The sequence below is a fragment of the Oncorhynchus gorbuscha genome, linkage group LG13, assembly GCF_021184085.1.
Source record: "Oncorhynchus gorbuscha isolate QuinsamMale2020 ecotype Even-year linkage group LG13, OgorEven_v1.0, whole genome shotgun sequence".
Taxonomy (NCBI): Eukaryota; Metazoa; Chordata; class Actinopteri; order Salmoniformes; family Salmonidae; genus Oncorhynchus; species Oncorhynchus gorbuscha.
In genome coordinates this window covers 34,896,793-34,917,900 of record NC_060185.1, presented here as the reverse complement: position 1 = coordinate 34,917,900, position 21,108 = coordinate 34,896,793, and the positions used below count along the sequence as shown (strand labels likewise).

Sequence of the window (21,108 nt, the reverse complement as noted above, 5' to 3'; positions counted from 1 at the left end):
ATCCATGGGGCCTGGGGCAGAGAGCAGAATCTCTCCACTGCTAGACCAGCGTGATAACACTCCAACCAAACATCAAGGGAGAGGAGGAGAGGAGGGGATGCTGAAAGCTACACAGCCTTGGTAATACACTTCCAAGTATAATCCTGAACATAGGTCAAAACCCTGCCAATGTGTTAACATAAACCTACGACGAGGATGTCGATTAAGGCAGCCCACCGCACCTCTCTGATTCAGAGGGATTGGGTTAGATGCAGAAGGCACATTTCAGTTGAATCCATTCAGTTGTACAACTAACTAAGTATCCCCCTTTTCCCTTCCCATATGAAGACGTGAATTGTGCCATGCTTGTCTTGCGATGCCTGACTTGTCATAGAAGACTTTTCTTCACAGTGTTTTGACAGTGGGTCTTAGTGGGGTGACACTGTCCTACTACCTACGGTGCATTCGGAAAGTATTCAGACTCCTTGATTTGTCCCCCACATTTTGTTACGTTACTGCCATATTCTAAAATGGATTACATTTCAAAATTCATCAATCTACACACAATACCCCATAATGACAAAGTGAAAACAGGTTTTTAGAACTACCTTATTTACATAAGTATTCAGACCATTTGCTATGAGACTCGAGATTGAGCTCAGGTGCATCCTGTTTCCATTGATAATCCTTGAGATGTTTCTACAACTTGATTGGAGTCTCACCTGTGATAAATTCAATTGATTGAACATGATTTGGAAAGGTACACATCTGTCTATATCCCACAGTTGACAGTGCATGTCAGAGCAAAAACCAAGCCTTGAGGTTGAAGGAATTGTCCGTAGAGCTCGGAGACAGGATTGTGTCGAGGCACAGGTCTGGGGAAGAGTACCAAAAAAATGTATGCAGCACTGAAGGTCCTGAAAAACACAATGGCCTCCATGATTCTTAAATGGAAGAAGTTTCAAACCACCAAGACTTTTCCTAGAGCTGGCTGTCCGGCAGAACTGAGAAATTGGGGGAGAAGGGCCTTGGTCACCATCTCTACGGTGAAGTATGGTGGTGGCAGAAAAATGCGGTGGGGATGTTTTTCAGTGGCAGAGACTGGGAGACTAGTCAGGATCGAGGGAAAGATGAACAGAGAAAAGTACAGATCCTTGATAAAAACCTGCTCCAGAGCGCTTAGGACATCAGACTGGGGCAAAGGTTCACCTTCCAACAGGACAAAGACTCCAAGCACACAGCCAATACAACACAGGAGTGGCTTTGGGTGGCCCAGATTTGAACCAGATCGAACATCTCTGGAGAGACCTAAAAACAGCTGTGCAGTGATGCTCCCCATCCAACCTGACAGAGCTTGAGAGGATCTGCAGAGAAGAATGGGAGAAGCTCCACAAATATAGGTGTGACAAGCTTGTAGTGTCATACCCAAGGAGACTGTAATTGCTGTCAAAGGTGCTTCAACAAAGTAGAGGGTCTGAATACTTATGTAAATATGATATCAGTTTGTTATTTGTATTACATTTGCAAAAATTACAATAACCTTTTTTGTCTTTGTCATTATGGGGTATTGTGTGTAGATTGATGAGGAAAAAACACTATTTAACACATTTTAGAATAAGGCTATTACGTAACATTTTCTGGAAAAGTTAAGGGGTCTGAATACTTTCTGAATGCACTGAATGTGTGTGCATTTTTTACCAGTTTATGAACATGAGGATGAAACCTCGCAGTTAACTTCAGTATACTACAGAAATTACAGCAGGACAGTCAGTCTCACCTGGACTATAACCAGCACCACCCGCACCTAGGTTACCATAACCTATTGAACAGGAGAGAGTGGAGCATTACTGAAGAGTTGATATAGTTGAAGAATTTCAAATACTATTTGAACCCATGTTTGCTGTTGAAATTGGCTACACTGTAGGCAGGAACATCTTGTATACAATGACGGAGTCCTACTTCCAGTTGCAGAGCACACGCTGTACCGTTATAGGCAGAGTAGGCCGACTCTTCAGAGGTCCATGCTGCTATAGTATCTCTAAACCTTCACTCTGCCTGTGATGGTAATCAGTCTCCACTGGGAGTGTTTGTTGCCTCATTCTTCTATGTCTTGCCCTACAGCTCTCTCTGGCTTTGATATGACTTAAAAATCAAGATTTCTCACTACTTTTACGAGAACTCTACTCCAAAATAAAGATAACATTCCTATGATATGTTGCTCAGATGTGGTAGTATATGTACATAAAAGTGTAACATGTAAGAGTATTAGTACAAAGCTGGGCTTTAAGTGTCAGGGTTTTTACCTGGGGGTTTGGGTGCTTTTTGACCTGCTCCTGCCCCTGCTCCCAGACCTTCACCAGTGGGATACCTCACACCTGAAACACGAGACTGGGTTAGTTCTCCTATAGCCTCATACCAGGCCTCTAGTGGGTGACACTAGTCCTCCACTAAGAACATGGCTGACATTTCACACACTAGATAGTTATTATCTGTAGCTTTATATGATCAGCTACTGTCGATGACAGTTGAACCTATCTAGCTAGACTTGGCAGTTAAAAACAAGGACAAGACATTTCCCTGGCTATGGTCAAGCTTTGTGTTGTTACAAAGCTACAACCACAGAACGTCCCAAAGGTCGTTGTTTGAGGTGGCATGAGAGTTTCAATGGTTTGGTTTGGAGAGGATGTTTCTAGCTCAGTTGGCATTGGGGTTTCAGAAACAGTCCCATTGGCATCTCATTCCTGGCTCTGGTGTCTGTCACCTCTCTAATCGCCTCATTGGTCATAGGAAGTGCAAGTCAATTACATTTCCTGGACAATGGTCACTCTGAGAGGCCAGCTGGCCTGCTTCCCCTCTCTCATACATACCCTGTCCCTGTCCATAACCACCTTGACCATAACCATACGGGTATCCCCCTGAATCATGATGGAAAGAAAAGCAGCTTTATTCCTGACATGATGACTTCATTGCCTAGGGAACACCAGAAATGGTCTCAGCAAGATGTATGTAACACAATGTTATACAGAGTTGACCTGAGGTAGGGAGTACGGAGTTACATTAAGCCATTGAAGTTATGGGATGGGGTTGAACTCAACATGTCTCTTCGTACGGCACCATTTTGGGGACATTGTGGATATTAATTGTTCAGTTACACAGAAAGCTTATTTATTTCCTAAGACCGGTACGAAAGTGATTCCATACCTGCACCACCACCTGCTCCAGTAAGAGGAATACCTGCTCCTCCAGCCACACCGCCTGCTCCTCCCACAACTACAGGAGAGATACAAAACACAGTGAGTGAGATCATATACAGTGAGCTCCAAAAGTATTGGGACAATGACATTTGTTTGTTTGTTTTGGCTCTGTAGTCCAGAACTTTGGATTTGAAATGATACAATGACTATGAGGTTAAAGTGCAAACTATCAGCTTTAATGTGAGGGTATTTTCATCCATATCGGTTTTTGTACATAGTCCTCCCATTTTCGGGGACCAAAAGTATTGGGACAAATTCACTTATATGTGTATTAAAGTAGTCAAAAGTTTAGTATTTGGTTCCATATTCCTAGCATGCAATGATCACATCACACTTGTGACTCTACAAACTTGTTGGATGAAATAGCTGTTTGTTTTGGTAGTGTTTCAGACTATTTTGTGTCCAATAGAAATAAATGGTAAATAATGCATTGTGTCATTTCGGAGTCACTTTTATTGTAAATAAGAACACAATATGTTTCTAAACACTTCTACATTAATGTGGATGCAACCATAATTATGGATAATCCTGAATAAATCAGGAATAATGATGAGTGGGAAAGCATAAATATCATACTACCCCGCCCTCCCCCCAAAAAATGCTAACCTCCCCTGTTATTGTAGTGGCGAGAGGTTAGCATGTATTGGGAGTATGATATTTGTGCGTCTAACTTTCTCACTTCTCATTATTTATGATTCATTCAGGACTATCCATAATCATGGTAGCATCCAAATTGAATTCATTTTGAGAAACATATTTTATTCTTATCCAATGTGCTGGAGTATAGAGCCAAAACAACAACAAATGTGTCACTGTCCCAATACTTTTGGAGCTCACCGTACTGTAGCTACATCTTTAATAAACACTTCTTATGGCACACACCTGGATGTTTCAGGGGCTTGGCTCCAGGAAGTTGTCCAGCTCCTGCTCCGTATGGATCTGAGGAAATACAGAGAACATAAACGTAATTTGCACAGCCTATTTTTACTCTCTACTCAACAGTGACTGTAATGCAATATCACCAGGGATACGGACATGAGATTATATTAATGGACACATACCTGAATAAACCAATTACAGTGATGGGGATTTAGTCTGAGTAGAAAGTAACCCAAGGCCGCACATGGCCATAGTGAATTAAGTTTGAGACTCCATTACAAGGATGCAGACAGAGAAATTGGCTTACTTCCATATCCTCCTCCATAGGGATATCCACCAGCACCTGTGGAGCAATATATGCCATTAAAACCCCATGGACATAACATATGGTTGGGTGTGGGGCTGTGGGATGGGTCCCTGATATGAATGATGGTCACTGATCTGAATGACGATTTGAATGTCACACTCAAGCTTGTCCTAGCTTGTCCTAGCTCTATCAACAATATTCTCTTCAACATGACCTTGTAATTTGATAGTGAAGACCTACAGACAGTGTGAAGCTTTTAAAGTGATGACATAAGAGGTTTACTGTAAGGTTAGCCTAGAGGTTAGAGTTCATGATCCAGTACATCTGGTACAATTCAAACTAGATTATTTGAATTACGTAGTTTTCTTTCTTTGTCTAGAAGACTAGTTTTAAGAGGCTGTGGTGGAATGGCCTCCTATCATCTCCTCCTATTTCCTTCTCTCCCCTCTCTCACACATACCCTGTCCATAACCTTGACCATACCGGAGTTGTCCTGCTGAATCATGACGGAAAGAAAAGCAGCTTTATTCCTGACAAGGGAGCACCAGTGAATGGCTCCGTCAGGTCTAGTAGCTAACATACTAATTCCAATAAAGCTAGCTGCTTCCTGCTTATATAATAAACTTTAAAATGCCTTAAAACATATCAACATATTACACCACTTATCCCTGGTCTGGCCATAAAATCCTTTAAAAAAATGTTTTATCAGACCTCTGATTTATTCATTTACAGAGAAGAGGCTGACACAAGCCAATGCCATATCTCAGTGAAGTCATGCAGTAGTTTGAAATAAAAACAGATATGTGTGTGTGTGTGTGTGTGTGTTTGTGTGTGTTTGTGCGTGTGTGTCTGCTACTAGTGTAGAGATGATAAGGTTGTGGTCTGCTCTTCTCCTCTCTCATACATACCCTGTCCATAACCACCATACGGGTATCCCTCTGTATCATGATGACAAAGAAAAGCCGCTTATTTCCTGAAATGATGACTTCATCACCAGGGCACCCAAATGAAGGGCTCAGTCAAAAATGTTAGTTAAGACAATAAATCAGAACATCCTAATGCAGATTCAGTCATGCAAGGGGCCTTTCAGGTTTAAGGCCTCATACATTTATTTTGCGCTCTCATCTAGTTTAAGATTCTTTGTTGATCAATAGTCATACATCTGCCTTCATTTTATGTTCTAATCAAAATATGTATTTGAATGCTCAATAGAAATGTTTCACAAAAATATATAGGCCTGAATTGTTTTCTTTTTGCCTTTAGTGAAGGAACTACCCAGCCAGCTGAGACAGTGATAACATATTCAACACATTCACAGGACTTCAAGTGTTATGCCCCTGAAAAAGGGGAGAAATAATCACAAGTCTCAATTAAACTTTTAGTGCAATGAGAAAAGACCAAGATTTCCCCGTGAATATGGGTGGAGACCAGAGCAATCGATCTCAGGCTTATAGATTAAGAGCATTTAGTAGATCACAGATTAACACTTTTAGGCACCACAAAATAAAGTAATCAATATAACTTTTACACATTACTCTCACAATTCTTACCCTTTGTACGCTTGACGGATTTGAACTTTAACACAATTATATGAACGTTATCAATCTCTATCAACTAATACTGAATGCATGATCTTTTTAACCTTAGATGTTTTAAGATCCTCACATACTATGAACTTACTAATACTTTTTAATGTATAACAGGCTATGAATATTAACTTTAACCTGTCACACAGGCAGTTAAATTAATTTGAGATTGATGGTGCAGAACTGTCTATCATCCTGATGCAAATACCTTCGCCCTAATGCTTTACCTCATACGGCATTGGTTTCCAATAATGCATATAACATGCATTTGAATGTATATAGATGACTGCTTCCACGTGTCTAGATTCGGTCAATTCTTTAATATTACATGTCCTAACAGCACCTTATAAAGGCCTGAGACTACTAGCAAATCTAACTGCACCTTTTACTATCATATACTGTTGACTTGACCTTATCTCTGTACATTTCTAATCAATATGACTGTCTTGCAATGGCTAACACGTTTTATTATTAGGTACGTCAACAAATTTGTGGCCTGGGTTAGCATGATGATCAGTCTTAATTGTATGTTTTGGTGCATTAGACCAGATATAAAAGAGCTGATGCTGCTGTTCATTGTGTGTAAACAACTCTTGCTAGTGACTCACGTGAAGAAGGTAATAACATCCTTATCTGATTAATAACAAAGCATATTATTCCTAATCGTGTGTGCATAAGGGTTGGAACATCACTGTTATATGAATGTGCATAGAGGTTTATTAATTATATTTATATTGGCATGTAAAAGTGTTCAATCACATTATTGGATGGGTTATGGATCTGAGTTGATGGTATCAATTTGAAGTTGTAAACAACCAGTTCTGTAATACTACTGCAATAATATGATATTAGCATGGTTTCAGAATCCTTACCTGCACCAGGGGGTTTAGGAGCTTTGCCACCTGCTCCGACACCCACACCTGTAAATAATATAAAGCCTAGAGGTTAGAGCGTTGGTCCAGTAACAAAATCGGTCGCTAGTTTGAATCCCCAAGACGACAATTTGATAAATCTGCCGATGTGCCCTTAAGCAAGGCACTTAACCCTAATTGCTCCAGGGTCGCCGTTGATAATGGCTGACCATGGCAGTGACCCCACTCTCCAAGGGTGTCTCAGGGGGAGTTGGGATATGCAAAAAACACATTTCCAATTCAGACATTTGTATAATGTACGTGTGAAATTGGACAAATTTAAACATCCACTAAATTAATATGATTAATTATTAATCATGTCACTACACAACTGGAAAACAAACTACTCAACAGCATCGCCTGCAGGAAATTGTCACCATCATGTGGCTAAACAATGTCACATACTCTGCTCCTTATAGTCTCCACTATCGAGACACTTTACCTCAAGGCTGCTGTACTCCAGTAGCAACTACATGAGAAGTATTTGAAAGAAAACCAATAGTAATTGAACCCAGGTCTGCTATGGTGGACACAACACTCACCAGGCTGAGCTGGGCCTGTACCAACTGGAAACAAAGAGAAGTTTTTAACACACAGTTACAGAGCATATTGGTTCAAATTGATGATAACTGAAAACCCTAATGTTTGATGTACAGTAAATACATTTTAAAAAGTCACAGGTCAACAATGAAGATGAACTGATGGTAAAGCAATCTAATATTGCTCTTCAAAGATAAGAAAAGATAGTAAAGTACAGGAATGTTGATAGGTACAAGTAGGACGCCATTTTCAGGAGAATCTATTTAAATGACTTACCACTAGGTTGAAGAACCCCAGCCCCAACTGTGAAGGCGATCATGCTAACTATTACCAGCTACTTCATAATTAGGACAGTTATAAAAAGTCTCCAAAATAGAATAACTAACCACTCAAAAAAATCTAATAAAATGTTCAGTGATTCTAATGACACAATGTTGCAAAACTAGTGAGAATAAATAATTGATGTTAGTTTCATAAAAAATATGTGCCAATACATACCTCCAGTTACTCCTGTGGCACCTGCAGCAAACCAAAAGAAGGTTCATCAATGACGTGTTATATTAATAATATGAATTTCCATGAAAATGAACAAGAAAGTACTGTATCAAAGTACACTATCCGAGATGCAACAAGACAGAGAAAAATCACACAAAATAAAATATCGTAAAGATATATCAACATTTTAGTTTCTAGACTGAAGAACACATCTAAAGCAGGGGCTCCAAAAAAATATGTGCTGGAAGAATGACACAGTAATATGTATTTTTGTGTCCATTTTATCATAAAAACATTTTCAAACAATGTGGGATTTCAAATACAGTAGCATAAGTAAACATCAGGTAATAACAAGGATATGATCCCCTGCTGTAGAAGATGCCGCAGAGATGGGCAATTCCAGTCCTCGAGGGCCTGATTGGTGTCACAGTTTTTCCCCAGCTAACACCCCTGACTCCAATCACCTAAACATGTTTAGAATGCAATTTGATTAATCAGCTGTGTTTGCTAGGGATGGAGAACAAGTGACACCAATCAGGCCCCTGAGGACTAGAGTTTCCCACCCCTGAAGGGAGATAGGACTTTAACTACCAAGGAGAAAGGATGAGTGCATACAGTACGTATCTACAGGTCTTCCAGGCACAATCTCCATAGGAGCAATATTTATTGTGGAGGACATTAACAATAACTAGTAATATTACAGAATACTGTAAGTCAATTGTCAAGTATTGACAAGTGTCAGATGAATCTAATTGGTTAAAAAGCGAAGGGAGGGAGGAGAGAGCAGAAATGGGAGATATTTCAAGAGCAGCAAGCTGCGGAGTTAGTTGAGGGAAAGAGAGGAAGAGCGTTTAAGAGGACAAACAACTTCTAGAAAATACCTGAGAGACACTGGCAACACATTATCTTGTCAACACCCACATGAACATCACATTCCTTCATTTTTGTTGTTGTTGCAGAAGGCCAAAAAAATTACAATGTTTTCACAAAGGAATCTAACCGAATCAACTAAAATTAATTGTTTATCAAAAGCCAATAAGTAATTGTGCCAAATGTTATGAAGTGCTTATGTAAGTTATTGTAAAGAACATCCAGTACGAGTCAAAAGTTTGGACACACCTACTCATTGCAGGGTTTTTCTTGATTTTTACTATTTTCTATATTGTAGAATGCTAGTGAAGACATCAAAACTATGAAATAACACATATGGAATCATGTAGTAACCAAAAGAGTGTTAAACAAATCAAAATATATTTTATATTTGTGATTCTTCAAATGTGCCGCCTTGACAGATTTGCACACTCTTGGCATTCTCTCTTCATGAGGTAGTCACCTGGATCACATTTCAATTCACAAGTGTGCCTTGTTAATAGTGAATAGTTAACTATGAAATGACACATACGGAATCATGCAGTAACCAAAAAAGTGTTAAACAAATCAAAATACATGTTAGATTCTTCCAAGTAGCCACCCTTTGTCTTGATGACAGCTTTGCAACCTCTTGACATTCTCTCTTGACAGGAAGATCACATCAGTGACTGAAACCACTCAAGTGACGCACCCCTGATGCAGCACTCCATCTCTCTCCTTGGTCAAATAGCCCTTACACATCCTGGAGGTGTGTTGGGTCATTGTCCTATTGAAAAACAAATGATAGTCACCACTAAGCGCAAACCAGATGGGATGGTGTATCGCTGCAGAATGCTGTGGTAGCCATGGTGGTTAAGTGTGCGCCGGAGGAGATGTCTGCCGTTTTACGGTCTCCTAACCAATTGTTCTATTATGTGTTTTTTTTTCACGAAAAGAAATGAGCTTCTGGATATCAGGACAGCGATCTCTCACCTCGGATTAGACAAATATTTTTTCAACAAGAAGCAGGACTCACACGATATTCTCCAAACAACCCACAGGGCAGACATCCCAATTATTTGCAAAAGGAAGCGACACAGAGGACGAAAAGCCTGATGCCTCGTCCGGACCCGCAGAAGGCGAGTAGGAAAGCTGCCGTCACCGTCAATATTACTCGCCAACGTGCAATCATTGGACAATAAACTAGACGAGGTACGATCACGAATATCCTACCAACGGGACATCAAAAACTGTAATATCCTATGTTTCACGGAATCGTGGCTGAATGACGACATGAATATTCAGCTAGCGGGATATACACTGCACCGGCAGGATAGAATAGCACACTCCGGTAAGACGAGGGGGGGCGGTCTGTGCATATTTGTAAACAACAGCTGGTGCACAAAATCTAAGGAAGTCTCTAGATTTTGCTCGCCTGAAGTAGAGTATATTGTGATAAATTGCAGGCCACACTACTTGCCTAGAGAGCTCTCAGCTATATTTTTCGTGGCTGTTTATTTACCACCACAAACAGATATGGGCACTAAGACCGCACTCAGTCAGCTGTATAAGGAAATAAGCAAAATGGAAACCCCTCACCCAGAGGCGGCGCTCCCAGTGGCCGGAGACTTTAATGCAGGGAAACTTAAATCAGTTCTACCAAATCTCGATCAACATGCTAAATGTGCAACCAGAGGGGGAAAAAATTCTAGATCACCTGTACTCCACACACAGAGACGCGTACAAAACTCTCCCTCGCCCTCCATTTGGTAAATCCGACCACAACTATAACTTCTTGATTCCTGCTTATAAGCCAAAATTAAAGCAGGAAGCACCAGTGACTCGGTCTACAAAAAAGTGGTCAGATGAAGCAGATGCTAAACTACGAGACTGTTTTGCTATCACAGACTGGAACATGTTCCGGGATTCTTCCGATGACATTGAGGAATACACCACATCAGTCACTGGCTTTATCAATAAGTGCATTGAGGACGTCATCCCCACAGTGACTGTTTGCACATACCCCAACCAGAAGCCATGGATTACAGGCAACATTCGCACTGCGCTAAAGGGTAGATCTGCCGCTTTCGAGGTGCAGGACTCTAACCCGGAAGCTTACAAGAAATCCCGCTGTGCCCTGCGACAATCCATCAAACAAGCAAAGCGTCACTCCAGGGCTAAGAATGAATCATACTACACCGGCTCCGACGCTTGGGAAGCACAGTCGCGAGCTGCCCAGTGACACGAGCCTACCAGACGAGCTAAATCACTTCTATGCTCATTTCGAGGCAAGCAACACTGAGGCATGCATGAGAGCATCAGCTGTTCCGGACGACTGTGTGATCATTCTCTCCATAGCCGACGTGAGTAAGACCTTTAAACAGGTCAACATACACAAGGTTGCAGGGCCAGACGGATTACCAGGACGTGTGCTCCGGGCATGTGCTGACCAACTGGCAGGTGTCTTCACTGACATTTTCAACATGTCCCTGATTGAGTCTGTAATACCAACATGTTTCAAGCAGACCACCATAGTTCCTATGGACAAGAACACAAAGGCAACCTGCCTAAATGACTACGGACCCGTATCACTCACGTCCGTAGCCATGAAGTGCTTTGAAAGGCTGGTAAAGGCTCACATCAACACCATTATCCCAGAAACCCTAGACCCACTTCAATTTGCTTACCGCCCAAACAGATCCACAGATGATGCAATCTCTATTGCACTCCACACTGCCCTTTCCAACCTGGACAAAAGGACACCTATGTGAGAATGCAGATCAGCGTTCAACACCATAGTACCCTTAAAGCTCATCACTAAGCTAAGGAACCTGGGACAAAACACCGCCCTCTGCAACTGGATCCTGGACTTCCTGATGGGCAGCTCCCAGGTGGTGAGGGTAGATAGCAACACATCTGCCACACTGATCTTCAACACTGGAGCTCCCCAGGGGTGCGTCCCCAGGGGTGCGTGCTCAGTCCTCTCCTGTACTCCCTGTTCACACACAACTACATGGCCAGGCACAACTCCAACACCATCATTAAGTTTGCAAACGACACAACAGTGGTAGGCCTGATCACCGACAGCGACAAGACAGCCTATACAGAGGAGGTCAGAGACCTGGCCCGGGTGGTGCCAGAATAATAACCTACCTAGACTAAGGAGATGATTGTGGACTACAAGAAAAGGAGCACCGAGCACGTCCCCATTCTCATCGACGGGGCTGTAGTGGAGCAGGTTGAGAGCTTCAACAACAAACTAAAATGGTCCAAACACACCAAGACAGTCGTGAAGAGGGCACAACAAAGCCTATTCCCCCTCAGGAAACTAAAAATATGTGGCATAGGTCCTGAGATCCTCAAAAGATTCTACAGCTGCACCATCGAGAGCACCCTGACCGGTTGCATCACTGCCTGCTACGGCAATTGCTCGGCCTCCGACTGCAAGGCACTTCAGAGGGTAGTGTGTACGGCCCAGTACATCACTGGGGCAAAGCCGCCTGCCATCCAGGACTTCTACACCAGGCGTGTGCCAGAGGAAGGCCCTAAAAATTGTCAAAGACCCCAGCCACCCCAGTCATAGACTGTTCTCTCTACTACCGCATGGCAAGCGGTACCGGAGTGCCAAGTCTAGGACAAAAAGGCTTCTCAACAGTTTTTACCACCAAGCCATAAGACTCCTGAACAGGTACCCAGACTTTTTGCATAGTCACTTTGGCTTTTTTTTAGCCTAAGCAAGTTTCTTCTTCTTAATGATTTCCTTAAGTTGTGGTTTCATTGCAGCAATTCAACCATGAAGGCCTGATTCACACAGTCTCCTCTGAACAGTTGATGTTGGGATGTGTCTGTTACTGTACATGTACTCTTTGAAACATTTATTTGGGCTGCAATCTGAGCCTGACAACTCAACTTCTCCTCTGCAGCATAGGTAACTCTGTCTTCCTTTCCTGTGGCGGTCCTCATGAGAGCCAGTTTCATCATAGCGCTTGATGGTTTTTGCGACTGCACTTGAATTTTTTTTTAATGCTCTTGATATTTCCCGTATTGACTGACCTTCATGTCTAATTTCACTAGGGTAGGTGGCACTATTTTCACTTCTGGATGAAAAGCATGCCCAAAGTAAACTGCTGGCTACTCAGGCCCAGAAGCTAGAATATGCATACAAATGGTAGATATGGATAGAAAACACTCTAAAGTTTCCAAAACTGTTAGAATAATGTCTGTGAGTAGAACAGAACTGATTTGGCAGGCAAAAACCTGAGAAAAATCCATCCAGGAAGTGGGATTTCTTTATGTTTGTAGTTTTCTATTGAACGCCATCACAGTATCCATTGACTTTAGGACTCAAATTTCACTTCCTATGGCTTCCATGAGATGTCAACATTCTTTTGAAATTGTTTCAGGCTTGTATTCTGAAAAATGAGAGAGTAAGACCACTCTGAATGAGTGGACACTGCAGTGTCCCAGAGGTTTTTCATGCGCACGACCGAGAGCATGCCTTTCTTGTTTACCTTTTATATTGATGACGTTATTGTCCGGTTTAAATATTATTGATTATTTAGGCTAAAAACAACCTGAGGATTGATTATAAACATCGTTTGAAATGTTTCTACGAACTTTACTGATACTATTTGGATTTTTCATCTGCCTGTTGTGACTGAGTTTCAGCCTGTGGAATACTGAACAAAACACGCGAACCAAATTGACGTTTTTGGATATAAACAGGGACTTTATCAAACAAAACAAACATTTATTGAGTAAATGGGAGTCTTGTGAGTGCAACCATATGAAGATCATCAAAGGAAAGTGATTCATGTTATCTCTATTTCTGACTTGTGTAACTTCTTTACTTGGCTGGTAACTGTTTGTAATGATTTGTCTGTTGGGCGCTGTTCTCTTGATAATCGCATGGTATGCTTTCGCCATAAAGCCTTTTTGAAATATGACACCGTGGTTGGATTAACAAGAAGTTCATCTTTAAACCAATGTATAACACTTGAATGTTTTATTAATTTTTATAATGAGTATTTCTGTACCCTGGTGAGGTTAAAATAATCATGGACTATAGTTTCTCTTTGCTTATTTGAGCTGTTCTTGCCATAATATGGACTTGGTCTTTTACCAAATAGGGCTGTCTTCTGTATACCTACTGATTGGCTCAAACACATTAGGGAGAAAATACATTCCACAAATGTACTTTTAAGGCACACTTGTTAATTGAAATGCGTTCCAGGTGACTACCCCATGAAGCTGGTTGAGAGCTGGAAAACGCTTCCGGCGCCGACTGAGATGGCCGCCTCGCTTCGCATTCCTAGGAAACTATGCAGTTTTTTGTTTTTTTACGTGTTATTTCTTACATTAGTACCCCAGGTCATCTTAGGTTTCATTACATACAGTCGAGAAGAACTACTGAATATAAGATCAGCGTCAACTCACCATCAGTACGACCAAGAATATGTTTTCCGCGACGCGGATCCTGCGTTCTGCCTTACAAACAGGACAACGGAATGGATCGCATGCAGCGACCCAAGGAAACGACTCCGAAAAAGAGGGAAACGCGGCGGTGTTCTGGTCAGACTCCGGAAAAGGGCACATCGCGCACCACTTCCCAGTATTCTTCTTGCCAATGTCCAGTCTCTCGACAACAAGGTTAATGAAATCCGAGCAAGGGTGGCATTCCAGAGGGACATCAGAGACTGCAACGTTCTCTGCTTTACGGAGACATGGCTTACTGGGAAAACGCTATCCAGGGCGGTGCAGCCAACGGGTTTCTCCACGCATCGCGCCGACAGAAACAAACATCTCTCTGGTAAGAAGAGTGGAGGGGGCGTATGCCTCATGACTAACGGGACATGGTGTGATGAAGAAAACATACAGGAACTCAAATCCTTCTGTTCACCTGATTTAGAATTCCTCACAATCAAATGTAGACCGCATTATCTTCCAAGAGAATTCTCTTCGATTATAATCACAGCCGTATATATCCCCCCCAAGCAGACACATCGATGGCTCTGAACGAACTTTATTTAACTCTTTGCAAACTGGAAAACATTTATCCGGAGGCTGCATTCATTGTAGCTGGGGATTTTAACAAAGCCAATCTGAAAACAAGACTCCCTAAATTTTATCAGCATATCGATTGCGCAACCAGGGGTGGTAAAACCTTGGATCATTGTTACTCTAACTTCCGCGACGCATATAAGGCCCTGCCCCGCCCCCCTTTTGGAAAAGCTGACCACGACTCCATTTTGCTGATCCCTGCCTACAGACAGAAATTAAAACAAGAGGCTCCCACGCTGAGGTCTGTCCAACGCTGGTCAGAACAAGCTGACTCTACACTCCAAGACTGCTTCCATCACGTGGACTGGGACATGTTTCGTATTGCGTCAGATGGGAATATTGACGAATACGCTGATTCGGTGTGCGAGTTCATTAGAACGTGCGTCGAAGATGTCGTTCCCATAGCAACGATAAAAACATTCCCTAACCAGAAACCGTGGATTGATGGCAGCATTCGCGTGAAACTGAAAGCGCGAACCACTGCTTTTAATCAGGGCAAGGTGTCTGGCAACATGACTGAATACAAACAGTGCAGCTATTCCCTCCGTAAGGCTATCAAACAAGCTAAGCGTCAGTACAGAGACAAAGTGGAATCTCAATTCAATGGCTCAGACACAAGAGGCATGTGGCAGGGTCTACAGTCAATCACGGACTACAAGATGAAATCCAGCCCAGTCACGGACCAGGATGTCTTGCTCCCAGGCAGACTAAATAACTTTTTTGCCCGCTTTGAGGACAATACAGTGCCACTGACACGGCCTGCAACGGAAACATGCAGTCTCTCCTTCACTGCAGCCGAGGTGAGTAAGACATTTAAACGTGTTAACCCTCGCAAGGCTGCAGGCCCAGACGGCATCCCCAGCCGCGCCCTCCGAGCATGCGCAGACCAGCTGGCCGGTGTGTTTACGGACATATTCAATCAATCCCTATACCAGTCTGCTGTTCCCACATGCTTCAAGAGGGCCACCATTGTTCCTGTTCCCAAGAAAGCTAAGGTAACTGAGCTAAACGACTACCGCCCCGTAGCACTCACTTCCGTCATCATGAAGTGCTTTGAGAGACTAGTCAAGGACCATATCACCTCCACCCTACCTGACACCCTAGACCCACTCCAATTTGCTTACCGCCCAAATAGGTCCACAGACGATGCAATCTCAACCACACTGCACACTGCCCTAACCCACCTGGACAAGAGGAATACCTATGTGAGAATGCTGTTCATCGACTACAGCTCGGCATTCAACACCATAGTACCCTCCAAGCTTGTCATCAAGCTCGAGACCCTGGGTCTCGACCCCGCCCTGTGCAACTGGGTACTGGACTTCCTGACGGGCCGCCCCCAGGTGGTGAGGGTAGGCAACAACATCTCCTCCCCGCTGATCCTCAACACGGGGGCCCCACAAGGGTGCGTTCTGAGCCCTCTCCTGTACTCCCTGTTCACCCACGACTGCGTGGCCACGCACGCCTCCAACTCAATCATCAAGTTTGAGACGGACGACACAACAGTGGTAGGCTTGATTACCAACAACGACAGCTCTATGAGTGCTACAGGGAGGAGGTGAGGGCCCTTGGAGTGTGGTGTCAGGAAAATAACCTCACACTCAACGTCAACAAAACTAAGGAGATGATTGTGGACTTCAGGAAACAGCAGAGGGAACACCCCCTATCCACATCGATGGAACAGTAGTGGAGAGGGTAGCTAGTTTTAAGTTCCTCGGCATACACATCACAGACAAACTGAATTGGTCCACTCACACTGACAGCGTCGTGAAGAAGGCGCAGCAGCGCCTATTCAACCTCAGGAGGCTGAAAAATTCGGCTTGTCACCAAAAGCACTCACAAACTTCTATAGATGCACAATCGAGAGCATCCTGGCGGGCTGTATCACCGCCTGGTACGGCAACTGCTCCGCCCTCAACCGTAAGGCTCTCCAGAGGGTAGTGAGGACTGCACAACGCATCACCGGGGGCAAACTACCTGCCCTCCAGGACACCTACACCACCCGTTGTTACAGGAAGGCCATAAAGATCATCAAGGACATCAACCACTTGAGTCGGTCCTGCCAACTCCCATCCGCTCACCGACTCGTTCCTGGCTGTTCTTCAGTGGTCCTCTGCCAAACGTTGTTCCCGGTGTTCGCTCTTGCCTTATCGTCTACAAACCACTGCCTGTTCACCCCGCTATCATCCAGAAGGCGAGGTCAGTACAGGTGCATCAAAGCTGGGACCGAGAGACTGAAAAACAGCTTCTATCTCAAGGCCATCAGACTGTTAAATAGCCACCACTAACATTGAGTGGCTGCAGCCAACACACTGACACTGACCCAACTCCAGCCATTTTAATAATGGGAATTGATGGAAATGATGTAAATATATCACTAGCCACTTTAAACAATGCTACCTTATATAATGTTACTTACCCTACATTATTCATCTCATATGCATATGTATATACTGTACTCTACAACATCGACTGCATCCTTATGTAACACATGTATCACTAGCCACTTTAACTATGCCACTTTGTTTACTTTGTCTACACACTCATCTCATATGTATATACTGTACTCGATACCATCTACTGTATGCTGCTCTGTACCATCACTCATTCATATATCCTTATGTACATGTTCCTTATCCCCTTACACTGTGTATAAGACAGTAGTTTTGGAATTGTTAGTTAGATTACTTGTTGGTTATCACTGCATTGTCGGAACTAGAAGCACAAGCATTTCGCTACACTCGCATTAACATCTGCTAACCATGTGTATGTGACAAATAAATTTGATTTGATTTGAGAGAATGCCAAGAGTGTGCAAAGCTGTCATCAAGGCAAAGGGTGGCTACTTTGAAGAATCTAAAATATGCACTTTTATGGTTACTACATGATTCCATGTGTGTTATTTCATAGTTTTGATGTCTTCACTATTATTCTACAATGTAGTAAATAGTACAAATAAAGAAAAATCCTTGAATGAGTAGGCTTGTCCAAGCTTTTGACTGGTACTGTATGTGTATATTACACTCTTCAAATGAAGTATAACTATGTCCTTTGTCAGAAAGGGTTTGATCATGCAAACACAGACAGCAGCAAGTCTTACTGGGCTCTGGCTCTGGGGCCTCTGTGGCCTGTGTGCCAATAGGTGTGGGATCTGCCAAAAGACAACAGGTTCCAGTTTCATCCATTGCAGTTGAAAAGGACACAGGGTAGGGGAAACTAGCGTAGGGCAGAAGACATTATGGGGATCCTTGGCACTGCCATGACAGGAGGGAAGGGGATAAGCTCCAGCTCCAGGTGGTGAATAGCTATTGGACCATACAACAATGCTAAAGGGGACAGTACTAGCAGAACAGACATTAAGCTGTCTCTTGTTTGAGGGTTTAGGGAGAAGAGAGGGGGCAAAGAGGTTTGGGGTTTGGGAGGAGATAGGGCAGGGGACTGGCTTGCGCGATACTGCCATTGCTGTTTGATACACCTGCAGTGGAGCGTAGTTAGCCAGACAGCAGTGGTAGTGGTAGAAGATGTGGGAGTTAGCTTGGATGCTAAGGCTGTGTCTGTAGGCCATTGAAGTCCTGATGAGGCCTGCTGGAAAAGTCTGATGGGGCTTTGTCGGATTATAAACAGGTTATATACATACAGCTCATGAAGTGAAAAGGAAAAATAAAAAACTATAAACTTGCATTATAATCAGTCTCTCTCATTGATTTTTTATTCTATGTCAATGGCATTCCATGGTACAGTAACTACCCCTTTTTTAACAGCTCTGTAAAATACAGTGTATATTTCAAGTACAGTAACTCAGGGGTTCTCAAAATGGGGTCTGAGGTACCGTAGGGGGATCGCGACCAGATAGTAATTTTTAAAAATGAATAGTACTAACAACAACAGATTAAACTAATTTTGGCCAAGGGATCCGTGGAATAAGTTTAGAGGTTCTAATACAATACAATGTAATATTTTTAATCTACAATGTATGTTCTTAATCCTGGGCAACATGGGCCTGGGAGGCACGCAGGGATATTTGTATCCACAGTGTTCCACCAATTACCAAGTTTTGAACATTATACTTGTATTCCCTCAAAAACAACATAAATGCACTGTCATTTAAGCTTTAAAACGGCAAAGTTCTCTCTCTGCCCCATGACAAAACGTGTAGAATTGCAGGAAAATGTTCCTTCCCAGGGTCCGAGACTTGGTTTGTACGGCCATGCACTGCCAACGTCATAGTTTACTACACTCCTTGTATGCTATTCGTAACTCACTCGAGCTGTGTTCTGATCATTAGGGGGTCCCTGATTAATTTTCTATCACATAAGGGGTCCCCGGACCCCAAAAAGTTTGAGAACCCCTGCAGTAACTAACTCTTACTATGTAGCTTTTGATATACATAATTTGTACTGATCAATGCGAAAACAGGTTAATTAAATCTAAAGTCTTGTTGAGTGCAAAACTTGTGGTTCTACCTGGGATGGGAGTTCCACCGGGTTCTAGAGATGAATCCTCTGCTGTAAAGGTGTCATAGTGTCACATTAGGAGCTTTGTGGATTTTCTTTAAACCCTTCATTTTGGACCTACTTGCGTAGTACTAGCAATTATCCTGAAGGATCTATCTAGGGCAGGTAAAATAAACCAAGCAAGAATCAAAGGTGAAACTAGTATCTATTTACCTGGTTTGCCTGCGATAGGTATCCCTGTGCCCACTGGTACATCAGTGCGCTCAATGGCAGTTCCTCCAACACCACCACCCACGCCCACACCTGGTCTTGGCGTCACTATAGGCGCTGGAACACCTTCTCCACCGATGCCCGCCCCGCTTGGCATACCTGCAGGTAGGTAAGAACATAGGTGAAGGTATAGTATAATCTGTTGAGCCATAGTGAAAATCTTGATCCAGCTAACAAGAGAGAATAGGTACTGTACAGAGACTGCACAGAACAGACAAACATTATTGTTCTTCCACTGGTCTGCATTACATAGACTAAAAGTTATGATACAACGGTAGAGGCTCTTACCATATTTAGCAGCTTTGGCTGCGGGATCATATCCTGCAATCACAAGCATCACATAATTCATATTCCTATTGCATGTTGCATCACCTTGATATCGCATAGAAGGACAGACTGGACCATGATGCTGTTTGAGCTCTTTCTGATGTCTTTACAATTCATACACATCCTCTGACGTACCTCCAGCTCCTACTCCTCCAGGTACTCCTCCCTGTCCTCCTCCTCCAAGTCCTCCTGCTCCTAGGCCTGTTCCTACACCTCCTGGGACTCCTGTTTAGAGGTTCACAAGGAAATTATATGATTTCAAAACCAACATGAATGAGCATGAATTCAACCATAATACCAGCTCTGATGAGTAATCTTACCATATTTAGCAGCTTTGGCTGCAGCGGGATTATATCCTCCAGCCCCAGGTACACCCCCTCCTCCTCCCCCTGGTAATCCTCCTGCTCCTCCAGCTCCTAAGCCTGCTCCTGCACCTCCAGGGACTCCTGTGGTAGAGGGCCACAAGAAAACAATTGTCCAACTTCCGAACTGCCAAAGACAATAGACTTGTTACACCACAATTTAAAAAGCCAAAAATGGATGTAAATTCAACCAATGTACCAACACTGAATGAGATGGATTGTTTTGAGGGATTTTACCATATTTAGCCGCTTTGGCCACTGCAGGGTTATATCCTCCAGCCACTGGTACTCCTCCTGCTCCTCCAAGTCCTCCTGCTCCTCCAAGTACTCCAGCTCCTAGGCCTGCTCCTGCACCCCCTGGTAACCCTGTAGTGGAGTGTCACAAAAAATGATAATTAATTAAAAGTGGACAGAGGTTTCAGCATGAATTGAACCAATGTACTAACTCCGATGTTGTTGTTTTGAATGTATTTCCTCACCATATTTAGCAGCTTTGGCCGCAGCGGGATTATATCCTGATATGCAAAAAGTGTATAAATTAAAAGACATCCTCCCTGATTTATGAACTCACTAAAACAATTGGGGGCGGTTACTAAAAAGCAAGCTCAATGGAGAATGTCCAATGAAAAGGTTTTCTATTCCAGGATTAGACTTAATCTGTGTCCAGGAAACCGCCCTTTACAGAGATCAATATAATGTGATACATCCACAGGTACACATCCAATTGATTAAAATTATGTCAATTAGCCTATCAGAAGCTTCTAAAGCCATGACATAATTTTCTGGAATTTTCCAAGTTGTTTAAAGGCACAGTCAACTTAGTGTATGTCAACTT

At 42.9% G+C, this 21,108-nt stretch overlaps 1 protein-coding gene across 25 annotated transcripts in view; it reads right to left on the bottom strand.

Moving 5' to 3' along the window:
- LOC123992782 (elastin-like) overlaps positions 1 to 21,108 on the bottom strand; it is a 105,053-nt gene that overhangs the window by 19,660 nt on the left and 64,285 nt on the right. For 8 of the 25 annotated variants that reach the window (XM_046294276.1, XM_046294280.1, XM_046294298.1 and 5 more), the window contains 20 exons: positions 20,753 to 20,788; positions 20,511 to 20,639; positions 20,232 to 20,357; positions 20,047 to 20,136; positions 19,873 to 19,905; positions 19,528 to 19,683; positions 19,324 to 19,365; positions 17,961 to 18,011; positions 7,955 to 7,975; positions 7,733 to 7,759; positions 7,459 to 7,482; positions 6,878 to 6,925; positions 5,328 to 5,357; positions 4,880 to 4,915; positions 4,420 to 4,455; positions 4,116 to 4,172; positions 3,181 to 3,249; positions 2,847 to 2,894; positions 2,283 to 2,354; positions 1,757 to 1,798 (listed from right to left, as the gene is read on the bottom strand). In XM_046294276.1, coding sequence (XP_046150232.1) covers positions 1,757 to 1,798; positions 2,283 to 2,354; positions 2,847 to 2,894; positions 3,181 to 3,249; positions 4,116 to 4,172; positions 4,420 to 4,455; positions 4,880 to 4,915; positions 5,328 to 5,357; positions 6,878 to 6,925; positions 7,459 to 7,482; positions 7,733 to 7,759; positions 7,955 to 7,975; positions 17,961 to 18,011; positions 19,324 to 19,365; positions 19,528 to 19,683; positions 19,873 to 19,905; positions 20,047 to 20,136; positions 20,232 to 20,357; positions 20,511 to 20,639; positions 20,753 to 20,788 — 1,173 coding nt within the window. The remainder of the gene's footprint in view (positions 1 to 1,756; positions 1,799 to 2,282; positions 2,355 to 2,846; positions 2,895 to 3,180; positions 3,250 to 4,115; positions 4,173 to 4,419; positions 4,456 to 4,879; positions 4,916 to 5,327; positions 5,358 to 6,877; positions 6,926 to 7,458; positions 7,483 to 7,732; positions 7,760 to 7,954; positions 7,976 to 17,960; positions 18,012 to 19,323; positions 19,366 to 19,527; positions 19,684 to 19,872; positions 19,906 to 20,046; positions 20,137 to 20,231; positions 20,358 to 20,510; positions 20,640 to 20,752; positions 20,789 to 21,108) is intronic. The other 17 variants (XM_046294277.1, XM_046294285.1, XM_046294281.1 and 14 more) reach the window with 17 other exon arrangements.